The sequence below is a fragment of the Haliotis asinina genome, chromosome 10, assembly GCF_037392515.1.
Source record: "Haliotis asinina isolate JCU_RB_2024 chromosome 10, JCU_Hal_asi_v2, whole genome shotgun sequence".
Lineage (NCBI taxonomy): Eukaryota > Metazoa > Mollusca > Gastropoda > Lepetellida > Haliotidae > Haliotis > Haliotis asinina.
Window position 1 is genome coordinate 6691061 of NC_090289.1, and position 15029 is coordinate 6706089.

Sequence of the window (15029 nt, forward strand, 5' to 3'; positions counted from 1 at the left end):
TTCATATATTTTGTTGATTTCTCTTTGAATGTAGTGTTATAGGGGATGAAGTCTTTCCACTTCTCCACAAAAGCTGCTCAATAGAATTGATCTACACGTATTTCACTGGGTCTCTAAAGGTGTGCATCTCATACCTTGTTCATCCAATTTCTAATTTTGTCACTTCTACAGATGTTTGAACTTAGATGCATTTGGTTCTATAGATGAATTTGGTTCCATTCATCTTGTTCGTCCCATACAACAGGGGGTGTATTTTATCCACTTCTCTTAAAAACCACGACACAAATCTCATTTAGCTTATATATGTCTTTTATGGAGACTCTAAAGGTGTGCATCTCATACTTGTTTTTGTTTTTTATTTTATAGTTCTTTGGATATTTAGAGACATTTGCACTTGGATACATTTTGTGGAATTTCTCTCTGATGAAAGTGAAATTGGGCATTAATTCTATCCACTTCTCCATAAAAATTGCTCAGCAGAATTGATTAAGCATATACTGATATATGTGTTTCACTGGGACTTGAAAGGTGTGCATCTCATAGTTGCATAGGTGTTTATTGAACTTGTTTAGCAGGAATTAATTACCAGAGCACACTCAGTGTAGGGAACTCTTTTCCTACAGCAGCGGGTATCCATGTCCCTGGACACAATTTTTTTTGTGCGTGTAAATTACACCCTTGGTGTTGCAAACTGTTGGCTGCATATGCCTGTACCTTGTTACATTTGGGATTGTGCTTTCTTCGTAAAGCACAGCTGTTCCACCATTACCACAAGGATTGGTCCAGTCTTGGATTATTTTTAAGATTGTCTCCATATAATAATAATGTCTGTTTATAAAGCACCTGTTACCATGCACTAATGCATTGTTACCCAGGATAACCCAACCTGCCTGTGAGGTGTTAAAATGTTAACACTCTAATGACTTTTCCCACTGGGCACCCATTCCTAAAGCTGGAATACTGATGGGTTAAACAACAAACCAAAAAATCTAATTAATGTTTCCTTACAAACATTGTCAGCTGCAGACAGGAATACTTATCAATTGTTTAAGAAGTCTATTTGCTGGCCCCGACTGGCGAGTTCATCCTTAGGGTATGAATTACTTGATATTTTTTTCACTGAAGATGGATCTATGTATTTGTATCTTGTCATTAAAAGGCTAGTTTTGTCAGTACTTCTTTGAAACTATGTGGTGATGGAAGTCTACATATTTCTTACGAAGACTGGTCAAAAAGTTCCAAGCCTACATAACTTCTAGACTGATGAAACCAACTAATCTTAGGTGTGTTGTTGGACTATGTTCTACATCAGCATTTCCAGTTATTTTACTCAAATAGGTCCATCATGTTCGAAAGCAACAGGTCCTTGAAGCATACTGGGGTATGCATACAAGTACAGCAGATGTGAGCTCGTCATTACCTGCATAGCGTTTTCCACGGAGATGTAGCTTCAATTTTGGAAATAGGCGAAAGTCGCTTAGGGCCAGGCCAGGTGAATGTGGAGGATGAGGAAGTTCTTCGAAGCCACATTGATGCACTGCAGACTTTGCCAGTTGAGAGGTGTGAGACGAAGCATTGTCATGTAAAATCAGAACTCCAGCCCTCAACATCTCTCACGTTTTACAACAGCGTGAGTTACTGGAGGTTTGTAATAACTGGTATGATATGAAATGAGTAATTACAATATACAAATGAAGTTATATATTATTTTATTTTACAAACATTTTATACAGATATGTAGATGTAACAGTATGTGTTAAGGTGTGTATGTCAAAAGTTAGGAAAATAACAGCTTAAATTTGTCAGGTCAAACAATAACAAAAATGTTACTGGCAAGGATTAGGCCACCGTCACCTACACCCACATATTCAGAGAGTGAGTGAGCGAGCTAGCACACGCACGGACACACACACACACACACACACACACACACACACAGATGATTTGCGCTGAGTACACATCTTAATCTTCCAGATTACAGACCTATTCAAGTTTGGTACTGCCACCTCAGCTTCTCATTTGTCACTGGCCTAGAAATATAGTACCAATGGCAACTAATATCCGATCACAGGCATTTAATCACAAAGAAATGAAGAGTTACAACCTTGTCATCACAATGAAAGTGTGGCTCAGAGCTACCATAGCTGGAGTTACGATGCCTGCAATGCATTGGACCATAAACAAGTTACCTGCTGTAGTGGCCATTACAAAGTTCATACATATTTGTGGTGGAAGAACTGTATGCACAATGAGCTTTCAACATTCAACGCACAAGTAAATAAGCGAGACACTGTATTGACCCTATGCTGTGTGCCGAGTCAAACTCAGCAGTGAACCAGTGCCATTCAACCTCCACCATCTAATGTGACATGCAGCTGATGCTTGCATCCATCCAAAGATCATGGTCCAAACACCATCCATCGACACCATGGTCAGATCAGCATGACCCCAGACAGACTGACCTATGACTCTTTGAAGAATCAAAGAATGTATTGCGCTTAAATAATTACTTTTCAGTATTGAGTAATCCATAATTGTTAATTGAAAATTGAGTTGCATCTTCTTGGAAACGAGTCATCACAAGATGACATATCCCCATGGGCCCCACATATTTGAAAGGACAAATCATCTGACAGTTACTTGATGTTTTTTTAAATTACGATTGAATCATTTCCATGGAGATCATGAAATATATATATGCCATATATTTGTAAACAGCAAAAGGCACCACTTCAAGATCTGCCTCATGTATCTGCCAAGACCTGTTGAAAGATGTGAAATGGTTTTCGAGTTGTGCTCTGGAAACAAAGTCCATCCTTCCATCTTGAGACGAAGTCGGAATCGTTTCCATGGAAACTGGGAAAATGATAGATCAAACAAAAATCGGTAAATAGCAAAAGGCACCACTTTAGGTTCTGACTGATATATCTACCACATTTTGCAAAAAAAATATTGAACGGTTTTCGAGTTACACTCCAGAAACGAAGCCAACCCCACCATTTGACTAAGACCAGAACATTTCAAGGAAAAAAAAACAACCCCAAAATGCCAAAATAAGAAAAGGCACAAACACAGGTTCAGATTATAATATCTATCAATTCTGGTCTAAAAATATTGAACGATTTTGAGTCATGCTCCAGAAAGAAAATGATTATGGACAGACAGACAGACAAGGCGTCAACAATATCCCCTCGCATTACTTGCTGGTGGGATAAAAATATTGATTCATCAATGAAAAAAAAAACGCTTTTTATAGTAACAAAAAGATTTTTTTATTAAATGAATTTTTACATAGTAAATTCACACTAGATTATTATTCAAAATCAAAAATATGTTACCAGCTAAAACAGCATACCCAAATTAAACTTGATAAGGGAAGATAACTATCATAGGGCATGAGTACAACCAGTATCCAACCTCTAAGCTGTTTTCAATTTCAATTTCTTTGAGTGAGTGAGTTTAGTTTTATGTCACTTTAAACAATATTCCAGCAATATCGGCATGAAAGACATCAGAAATGGGCAACACCCATAATTTATTGGAAACCAAAGCAGTCGGATGTAAGAATATAGTTGAGTGTAGAGTGTTGGCATCGAATATGAGGTATTTGTTTGGCATACAACTAAGACAAAGACTTAGGCAACATTTTTTTAATACTTGTTTTACAGATGTTACAGCAGTATTCCTGCCAGTAGGTGGTTAAAAATCTATAAGCTATTTTAGATTGTTTTTTCATTAGTTAAAGAAAATAGAATTTATCGTAGCTTTTCAGGTATTCTCATATCTTACTATTTTAAGGTTTTTTTTAAAAAAAACCCTCATTATCATCCTAATATATGAAGTTGTAGCAGGAAGCTGACTTTAATAAAGTCAATTTTAAATTATTTATTTGTATTTCATGTACTGGCAGGATTTACAAATGGAAAAATGGAAATTTTATCTTTTTTTCCCACTTGTGTAAAATATATAGTCGTCGGATCCATAACCTAAGTAACAAAAAAGTGTGGCCTAATAGCCTTGTGTTTAAGCCTAAGAGAATCTCATGTTCTCAAACATCATTTGCATATGTCAAGAACTTAAGACTTATGACGAATGAGTGTGAGAAAAAGACAGTGACTTTTAACACACTATGGAAGAAAGACGTGTCTATAAGTTTGTAAAAGGGTGCAAAAGGATTATGTGTCATGGGATTAGGTTTTCAACCTATCCAGTCTCTCCCCAATCACTTACTGTTCAGGCAGTATTGCATCTGCCTTGTAGCTGTTATACAACCGCCTTGATGTGTTATAAGTCTATATTCTATCATTGTGTGGATTACATGTTAAAACACTGATAAACAGGAAAGTTGGAATTTGAAATTCATAGTGGGCTTATCATTAGAATGGATCAGTGAGGCATCTGTATTACACTGCATGCAGAAACAGATGTTAGTGACATAAAACCAGCAATGGGATTAGTATATCTGTCATGGACACATCCATGCACAACAGTATATACATGAATTCACACAACCAGCTGAGTACATCATAATACATGATGTTTTATGAATATATCATTCTCTGTTATTTCCAGTGTAAGGATTTTAATAAACCTACAACCTACTTGTCAATGGAAATACCATAATAACTGGAATAATACTTTACTTGTCCCCTGTACAAATCAGTACTCTTGAACAAGCATGAGATTCTTAGGCTTAACAAATCCCCATTTATACTTGGCAGATGGTGTGATCTCTTTAACAGCATGTCATTAAAGCCTTATGGATATACAGTTGAACCCTGTTTATCCAGATGGTTTGGTTTCACTCGAAAATCATCCAGATAGCAAGATGTGCGGTTAACTGGATCAAACAAGCAAAACGTGAAAATTAAGTAAAAGCAAATAGTGAAAATTTATTCATGTATGTATATCAATAAATCAATAGTCAGTAGTAATAACAGTGACTCATCATAATATATAAGCGCACCAATAATACATAAAAGGCAGAATGCAGGTTGCCAGGTTGTTTCGGATGTAATCATGTGACGTGTGAAGCTTTTGGCTGTAAGTTAGATAAACAAGAGTCCTCAGAATATGACTTATACCCCCAGCCCCCACATACTTGAAAGAACAAATCATCTGACAGTTACTTGATGTTTTTTTTTTAAACTAGACTTGCATCCATCGTAACTTCTTCACTCCAGTTATATACACTCTGGGTCACATAAATCCTCACTGAAACAAATATAAAAATATACGTCAGCTTGGACTAGATTATTCAGTCAAGCTATTCCAGCAACATTTGCATATCAATGGACAAAGGTACTCATGACTATGAATTATCACTGACTGTGGCATTGGTGCGCTTAATTCATTGTCACAATTTCAGCATTCCGAACAACTTTGTGCCCAAGCACACAAAGGCGGGCCTGGGTACAATATTCTTCATGCATTCACGGTAATGGCCTGTATCCATTAAAGTCAACTTTGGCATAACGAAATATGCAGAATTCTAAAGAAAGGTATCATTTTCTAAATTGTTACCTTACAGTATACCATGCTTCTATTTTCTGATATGTGCTTTTTCTGATATAAGCAGCAGGCATAAGATTACAGTTTTATTGTAACAATGTGTTATACAGAAGGTAACATTATACCAAATTAAAGACGTCATGACAATTACTGATACATCCTTGATTATCAAGAGTAAATATTCAGATTTTATCAAACCTAAATTTGCATTGTTTTGAGCCCAATTTGAAAGACCAAACACCAATTTTTCACGCTAAATCAATAACTTTCTCACACAGAGACAGTGATGATAGAGGTTGTTACATCAATTCCAAAACAAAGTTAAGGTTCAAACAAGGGCACGGGTATTTATTTTAATCATCATAACAGAAAGGGGATGCCCTACACTGGGTAGTTGAAGATAGTTACTGTTCAGTAATAGAGTCAGTTACATGGTGGGTTCATTGAGACTTCCACACAAGCTACTACAAACACCCGGGCTATGCATGTCATATCATAACCCTTGTTGAGGATTATATCAAGGTAAATTATTCTTACATTTATAACAAAACAAAAGATAGATCCAAAAAAGAATCTCTTTATTCACAAATGTATACTCTTTGTTATGAAACAGTGAAACTTGTCGATAAACTTCTGAGGCACTTGCATGATAATCAGCTTTGGTTGTGAGTTTGACAGCTGGTACAGTCTAGAGTGACCTGCCTCAGTTGTGGTTGTTCATCGTCATAACTCCTGACTATAAACAAAACATATCAGGAGAGAAGACAATGTACTGCAGATGCACTTTCTAGAACTAGTTGATTGGACCAGACCAGATAGCATTTTGTTAATTACACATACATTACACATTCTTATCACATGAAAGAATATGATATGTAAACGCTACCATCCTATAAACTGTCCATTATAAATTAGGTTTCCACTATTTCAACAGTTGGAAAATATCATGTGGTACTGTATGATGTTATTTATGATGGTTCCATGTGCTAGTAACTTGATTGTGGAGCTGTAATTTTGGCATTATCTCCATTTAGCTAGGCTTATTTTTTTTCATTACCCTCTCAATATTTTTTAACAAATGTTCGCTTTATTAAAGATGCTTAGAGGGAGTAGTTGAAGAGGAGATGAGGGCAGCATTCGAAATGGTCGCCGGCTCGGAGGCCCAGTGCTGGTTGTTAATGAAACGCAGTTTCACATATCTGCAGGCCCTGACGGCCAACTGGCAAATTAAGGTATGCAAACACTGGATGAGGGGAAATCATGGCCTCCATTTATGACCTCAGCTGTGTATTATCAAGTTGCCCAGCACAGACTGTATAACTATTCAAAAACACTGACTTACTGCATGTATCCATAATTGTTTCATGGAATCAATAACTGGACACATGCCTCATTACAGAAATTCAAGGGTGATGTTGTACAATTGTACCTGCATTTATGCACTGCCTCATGTTATGCTACCACATATTTCACTGTATTCACTGTAATATCAAACCTAATATTGTGTGTTTCAATACAATTCCTTCATTATTCACTCAATTTACTTGAGTGGTGAGTTTTTCCACAGTCTAACTGGAGACATTGTCCTTATTGACTAGTGTACAACATATCTGAAAATGATAGCCTAATAACGGCACATTAATACTTTGGCACTAATACCGTACTACTTTTGCTGCATAAATTTGTGGGTGTTGAATTACCATCAATTATGGAAATTTCACAATAACTATTAACTTAACTATTTTTTTTCTAAGTGACAACAAAGGTATGGACATGTAACACATCTAAACTTATCTCTTGAATATACACAGCCATTACCACAGAACAAGTGCACATTACATGGACATGTTTTCTGAAATGCTACTAGACAATCATATTATGTTTACATGATAATCAAACTGACTGTTCAGCAGAAACAATACTCAGTAGCATTGTGACTAAGACTAAGAATATGTGACTGTGAATGTGCAATATTGCTGAGACATTACAAAAACATTAAATATCCTCAACTCGCTTTGTGTTGCTTTATTTTTGAAATACGTCATCCATGGCACTGTAGGAGACATTAATTCGATCGCACCTTTCTACATATTTTAATCCATGATCCCCTTGAGAGTCATATCTGTCTAGGTAGGGCAGATCCAACATCTTGGGTTTGTATTTCTTCAAAAAGTAACACCAGCACTCTGTTCTTGATGACAACTGGTTGTCACTCTGCATCACATCAATGGGAGTCAGTTCTCGCTCATAGAAATTTGGATGACCTTCCAGTTCATCCAGCGCAGCAAGCATCTGTTCATCAACTTCATAGATTTCACCTTGAATGTTCTGAAAAGCAAATACTGGTAACAGTATAATGTGAACATATGGAATTCAGTTTGCACAAATAAATATGTTCTGATGAAGAAATAACAATGCAATGTACATTGTCAACAGATGTCTCAGATACATTCCGCAATTAAACAATTAAATATTATGCAAATTACTGGCATACAATTAATTAGTTTGTAATAATATCAGCTGTATCATATGACAAAAAGCAGCTGTTAGTATATAACATCAACAGTTATTATATTTACACATGCATGAATAAATAATAATGCCCATTATAATTGTCTCAACTTCGATATAACATTACAAATCTTAGTGAGTGAGTGCGTTTAGTTTTACTCCGCACTCAGCAATATTCCAGCAATATGGCTGTGGTCTGTAAATAACCGAGTCTGGATCAGACAATCCAGTGACCAACAACATGAGCATTGATCTGCGCAACTGGAAACCAAGGACATGTCAACCAAGTCAGCGAACCTGACCACCCGATCCTGTTAGTCGCATCTTACGTTACAAATCTTCACTATTCATAACTATAAACTCCTACTCTTCCTTAAAATAATGCACGACACTGTTAGATTATGCAAGCACACATTCAAACTTATGTTTAAATGCAAAGCTTGTAATATTGTTTAAGCCACTGAATATTTCCTCATGCTATTACTTAAAACTGGTATAATATCTTTCCTCCAGTCTCTTGCGGGTTTGTAAATCTATGAGTTCACCTTTCTGAAAATAATTATACTATGTTACTTTAAGTAACTTTTAATTATCATGACTCACATGCTGCCAGAACTCATAAGGATACAAACGAATTTACAGTAAGCATGCAATGTTGCACATCTGCAAGAGTAGGAGAGCTTGTGTGTATGTTAAGCCTGCAAACAGTCAGTTAGAAAACCTTTGTAAAGGTACAGGTGAAGAAGGTTGCACTACAGTTTGGTTACCCAGGGTTCAAAATACTCACATATTAGCATGTCATGGCTCTGAAAATACTGATGGATAAAAATGGATGAAGAATGTTTTCAGTGCCCTTAAGGCACACCTAAGTTTTAGAGACATAACTCACCTTCAGTCATTTATTAATCCTCAGAACAAATCACTTACACAAATTACAAACAAGCAAAAGCATATAATGACATTTTCATCCAGGAAATCAATGAAATTGTGATGGATGATGTGAAGAAATCTGGAATGTTTTTCCACTCAGAGTGATAGGAGTACTAATGGTTGAATTAGTGCACAGGAAGTTTTGCATGATAGATATACTAGTATTGAATCTGTCATACAGACCCTGAAGCAAATATATCCAAGAAAGCCCATGCAAGTCCAGAAAATGTGGCGAGTCTAGATTTCCACAGCTTCAGGTATGAAAATGAAGATAGTCTCATGGCTCCCTTTCATTATTTTTTACTTTTTTTAATATGAAAGTTTTTATCTGTAAAATAGGTTCATTTCGGTGATGAGTTGTTAGTCTAAGATATGAACAGGTGAACCTGTCACAGAATTCTTAGCTATCAATGGTGTTAAAGCAGAAAGAAACAGGAAACAGGTTACATTTGATCATCATCATTGCTACAGTCATTTATTCGAAAAAAATGTTGTCACACTTGCATCCTGAAAGGCACATTTAACACTTTTGCCTGGTGCCCTAGGGCACACACCTAAAAGAAATGAGAATCTCTATATATCAATTCATACTCAACATATTCATGGTATTTGGATTAAATTTGTTTCTTTCACACATACACAGCTAACCATTTGTCATGAAAACTACCTTCTTAGAGAATAAGCTGATCATCACCTGATATAGGAAGGTCTCACGAGCAAATTCTATGACATGCTAAGGGACACAATATATGGCATGAGGGCATCATGATTTTTATGGTGGAGGAACATATATAATGTGAGTGACCCGGCCTTGTTTATGCACAAAGCAATCCCTACCCCATCCCACCCTGCATATCATGTACACAATCAATTAAGGATTCTTAAAAATGTATATCTGTAACATGCTGCCCATCTGACAATGCTTAAAGAGTATTTACAGATGCTGTGAACTAGCATCTAATCTCTGAAATGCAAGTGTTGATGTCATCATGTTTGGGATGGTTGGGTAGCCTAGTGGTAAAGTGTTCAATCATCACACCAAAGACCAAGGTTCAATTCCCCTCATGGGTTTAATGTGTGAGGTCCATTTCTGGTGTCTCTCACCATGATATTGCTAGACTATTGCTAAAAGTTGCATAAAACTTAACTCACTCACTCATCACTCAGATATGAGAGGTTGCAGCAATATGCACCTGGGCCTAAAAACTCTCTTAGTGCTAAGATGTCATAAAGTAATGATAATGAATAGCACTTATGACTGTCTTAGCGCTAAGAGAGCTTTGAAATTTTGGCCCTGGCCTTTAATTGGGACAGCCTGCTTATGTTCATTCAAGAAACAGAAAACACACATGTTGCACTTTAACCCTTTCATTCTGTTAATCAGTATTATATAGATATATTAACAAAAGAAAACAATATCAGAATATTATATGACAACAGAAAATTCCCACAAGTGTAAGAGCCCCTTGCCCATTTTTTCTTGCTAAAGCAACATAACACCTTACAAACCTGTGAAGATCCGGGGTAGAATAGGTCTTCAGCTACCCTAGTTTGCAATAAAAGGCAACCCCGATTGTCGTAAGAGGTGACTAACAGTGTTATAATACTTGTTTAGAGAGCATTATGGTAACTTTAACCTAATTAACAATGCCCTGACTTCTTCCCTCAAATGGCAGCAGCCACGATACATGTCATGTTGAAAGTCAACTGCGTTTTTGTCCTTCTTGATTATCTCAGAACCATGGTGGCAGAAGTCTCAACTCATGTCCTTGAACGTGGAGATATCTCTAAACTTAACTTTGAACTGTGAGTACTGAAGCATAGGACCTCAATGTCTTGAAGTGATAGTTTCCTGGTTTTCATGCTTGCCCGCCATTTTGTCTAAAATATACTTCTCAACATGAATCATCACAGACAGTCTCGAACTCTGTAACAAGTATTTGTGTTGTAGTAACTCTGTAAATGTGCTTGATATTGATTGAAGATGCTTTGGGTGCACACTTCTTTGACTGTCTGACATGTGTATCATCTGCAAACTCTCAATCTACAGGAAACTTCCAAGAGATTACACAAACTCTAAGTGAGCAAAGACAGTGTTTTTCAAGATCTTGATTGATTGACACGTGAAGTACATTCTCCATGATGTCTGAAACTAAACAACTTGCTTCAGCATCGGATGGCTCAGCCCCAACTAACTCTCAAAATGCGCAAAGCTTGCCAGGTTTCCACAGTAATGTGCCATTTCCTCCAGTTAGAAATTCAAGGAAATCTCAACTATAACTGGAAAAGATGGAGACAATTATGGGATTAGTTTGAAATTGGACCACAAATATAGAGTAGCAACTTTTATTACATGTGTGGGTTCTGATGCACTTGAAATCCACAATGGTCTTTTCCAGATGCAAAATCAAAACATAACATAGACTGCATTCACAGTTTGATGGAATGACACTGTCTTGGAGAGACAAATGTGATTTATGAACATTACATGTTCAACAACCCCACTCAACAGGAACACGAGAACATTGACATGTATGCCACTCCGCTTTAAGCTCTTGCTCAGTCATGTGAATTTCAAGATCTACATGATGAACTGATCTGTGACCGGATTGTATGAGGCATCAGAGACAATACTGCAAGAAGAAAACTGTTTCAGGAATCATCTCTCTGTTAAAAACTGTGTTGATGTTACTATAACATCTGAGTCAAAATCTGCACAACCTCGAGCTATGTCTGGAAAAGGAGAAATTCATCTTGCTCAAGGACATTCCACAAAACAAATCGTGGAAACCTAAACCTGACCTTCTGAGATTCAACAGCAAGTATTCTGGCACTAAGCATGCACGTGACAGGGATTCTTGTCCAGTCTTTGGCAAGAAATGTCACAAATGTGGGAAGATGTCTCACTTTTCTTCACAGTGCAAAGGCAAACTTACTTCCAAAGGAAAGTGTAAACGTGCTAGACAGCTCAGTGACACCACAAATGAATGAAGAAGTAATATGTTGGATTTAGTGGAATCTGTAAAACAGTGATGAAGAATACAGAGTGGATGGCTCTCTCAAAAGGTTTCAGACTTGACTGTGGGGCAACCTGCAACGTTATCTCAATGTCTGACTTACCTGCAAATACCAAGCTTGAAGACTCCAATATCAAAGTGCCCATGTACAACAAGACTATCATTCCTGCAGAAGGTGTGCCTACTTTGAAACTCACAAACCTCAAGAACTCTGGATCGTACCTGGTGAAGTTTGTGGTTGTAACAAACGCTAGAACTCTGTTGATTGGTTCTTGCAATGCTCAAAATATGCAGTTTCTCAAAGTTATGTATGAAAATATTCTCCAGGCTACAGTAATAGGAGATTATGTTTCATTTCTCTGAAGAGAAGCCCTCAGGTTGGTTAAGGATATGCATTGATCCAAAGCCTCTCAATACTGCTCTAAAGAGACGTCACTATCCACTGCCTGCCATTGATGAACTGACATCAATGACATTCCTGACATCTCCAAGACAAAGGTTTTTTCTAAATGTGACCTTCAACATGGTTTCTCATGGTTTCAACATGGATGAGGACTCTAGTTGTCTGACAACATTTGGAACTCCATTTGGTCAGTACTGCTGGTTGCGACTTCCATTTGGAATCTAAACTGCTCCTGAGATCTTTCAGTATCATACAGATCAGGCACTCCATGGTCTTGAAGGGATTTTCCGGATCACCAATGACATACTTGTGATTGGGGAAGATGATGCTGTTAAGGAAGCTGTACACAACCAAGAAAAATGTCTCATCAAGTTGTTGGAACAATATCACTCAAAGAACATTTGTCTCTACACAGATAAACTTGTACTTCCCAATCCAGGATGGGATCATATTCCATGGATCCAAATGTGTGATTTCCAAAAGTTATCGACCTGAAAAACTCAAGCGTCTGCGCAATTCTCATGTTGGAATAGAATCTTGCCAAGAGAGTGCATCTATTTGCCATACACAGATTCAGAAATACCTGACTGCATTACCAAGTGTGATATCCACAGAACGTTTGAGATGAACCAGGCAAAGGAACCACTTGTATGACATGAGGTACCAGATTGACCATGGTCAAAGCTTGGGACAGATATTTTCACATATAATCAGAAGGACTACTTAGTCACTGTCAACTACTTCAGTGACTTCCTTGAAATTGACCAGATCACTGACAAAACTGGAAAAGAAATTATCAGGAGACTCAAAGGAAACATGGCTCACCATGGCATACCTGATGTTGTCATATCAGACAATGGACCACCTTTCAACTCCACAGACTTTGAACATTGTGTGCTCGTAAATATGAATTTGAGCACAAGACTAGTTCTCCAGGTTATCCCCAGTCTAACGGGAAAGCAGAATCAGCAGTAAACATTGCAAAGCATCTTATCAAAAAGTCCCGCAAGGTTAAGTCTAACCCATATCTAGCCTTATCGGAAAAGAAAAAGAAGAAGTTGAACAAACAAGGACGGTATTACAATAAAGCAGATCATGAGTTACCACCCCTTCAAGAAAGTACTCAAGTTTGAATGCAGTCCCTCATTTGCCTGGAGGAGTGGAAGGAAGCCTCTGTAAGGAAACAGCTCAACATTTGATCTTATGAAGTAGAACATTAATCAAGGACAAATCTTCAGACATAATCGCCAACATCTGAAAGTTACCTCTGAACCTCCAGTCAGCTCTCCTAGTTAAAAGACTGTCAGCACAGCCAGCCCTGACTCACATCAGTCATTACTAACTGAAAAGGACAGATCTCCAGTGAAAGGTATGGCTAGAGAGACATACACCCAGTCAAGCCAGTCTTGCAACAAACACACTCTCACAAATAACCCATGACAACTATTAAGTGGAAGAATCTCCAAACCTCCAGCATACCTGACAGAATATGTGAAATGACTGAAGTCTCAACTGGAGTGATGGAAATGTGTTCTTTCAGTTGTTCACATTATCAAAGGACTCTAAAGTGATCAGTTCAGTTTCTAACAGTGTTATAAATGTTATTGTTCTGAAGTATATTTTCAAAAGACTGTTCCTGTGCAACCAGTGAAAACGCAAATTATGACTCTTAAAGTGGTGACAAACTTTAATGCATGCCGATGTAAAGAGATATATTGCATCTTCTCAATTTTAATAGAAAAGGAAAGATGATACTATAGTTGTTTATAGAGCATTACATTAACAATAACCTAATTAACAAGTCCCTGACCCCTTCCTGTAAATGGTGGCAACCACAAAACAGGTCATGTTGAAAGTCAACAGCGTTCTTGTTCTTCTTGATTACCTGGGAACTAACAGATAACGAAACAAACAGGATCAGATGGTCAGGCTAGCTGACTTGGTTGACACATGTCATCAGTTCAAACACAATTGTGCAATTGATGGTCATGTTGTTGATCACTGGATTGCCTGATCTGGACTTGATTATTTACAGATCGCTGCCATGTAGCTGGAATACTGTTGACTGCAGTGTAAAACTAAACTCTCTCACTCACTGTATATACAGCAACTAAAGACATCAATAATGCATGCAGAGATGACTACATAAGATACCACAGCATGTGCGATCTGAAGTCAGCCCATATTTCAAGCCACCATAGTTAGGAAAATTTGGATTGGGCAAATTGTTATTCATGAATGACCTTAAAAGTTGTGCCTAACTACTTTTCAGTTCACGTCCCTGTCATTAGTGTCAACATACCTTTCCATGACCTTCCTTGTGTAGCAGAAATGGAATGTTAAAGTCAGATGCAATCACTAATGGGTACATCCTCGCTGTAAGTCCTCTTCCCTTAAATTTGGCTACACCGTTATTTGCATCCGTCATCACCGAATGGTTTGGTTGTCCACTTTGCAATGTTCCATAGACAAACATTGTGAACATTCTGCATGTCGACTGGGCCATCGCTAGAACATGCAAATGTTTATCACATTGACGATAACAGTGCGTACCTCGGAAGGCGTCAAAATCATAAAAAGTAGGTCAGAACCTAAATTTGTTGTAAGGCTGTATGATACTAAGTGAGGGTACTCGATCTCGACCAATCAGCTGTCAC

The 15029-nt window shown here is 37.4% G+C and overlaps 1 protein-coding gene across 2 annotated transcripts; it reads right to left on the minus strand.

The window, feature by feature from the left end:
• Positions 1-3247: 3247 nt before the first annotated feature.
• Positions 3248-15019, minus strand: LOC137297630 (gamma-glutamylaminecyclotransferase-like). Of its 2 annotated transcripts, XM_067829508.1 has the most exons (3): positions 14675-15019; positions 7592-7839; positions 3248-5214 (listed from the first exon to the last, which is right to left on the minus strand). In XM_067829508.1, the coding sequence occupies exons 1-3, from the start codon at positions 14876-14878 to the stop codon at positions 5184-5186; spliced, it is 483 nt and encodes a 160-aa protein (XP_067685609.1). In that variant the 5' UTR covers positions 14879-15019; the 3' UTR covers positions 3248-5183. The 2 variants fall into 2 exon arrangements, with proteins under 2 accessions (XP_067685609.1, XP_067685608.1); XM_067829507.1 differs by lacking the exon at positions 3248-5214 and having other exon boundaries at positions 6075-7839; positions 14675-14977.
• Positions 15020-15029: the final 10 nt, after the last annotated feature.

Coding starts and splice junctions, on each gene's coding strand:
- LOC137297630 (XM_067829507.1), bottom strand. CDS start 14,878: ATGGCCCAGTCGACATGCAGAATGTTCACAATGTTTGTCTATGGAACA. Junction 7,840..14,674: donor ACAAGGAAGGTCATGGAAAG/GTATGTTGACAC, acceptor TTTGCTTTTCAG/AACATTCAAGGTGAAATCTA.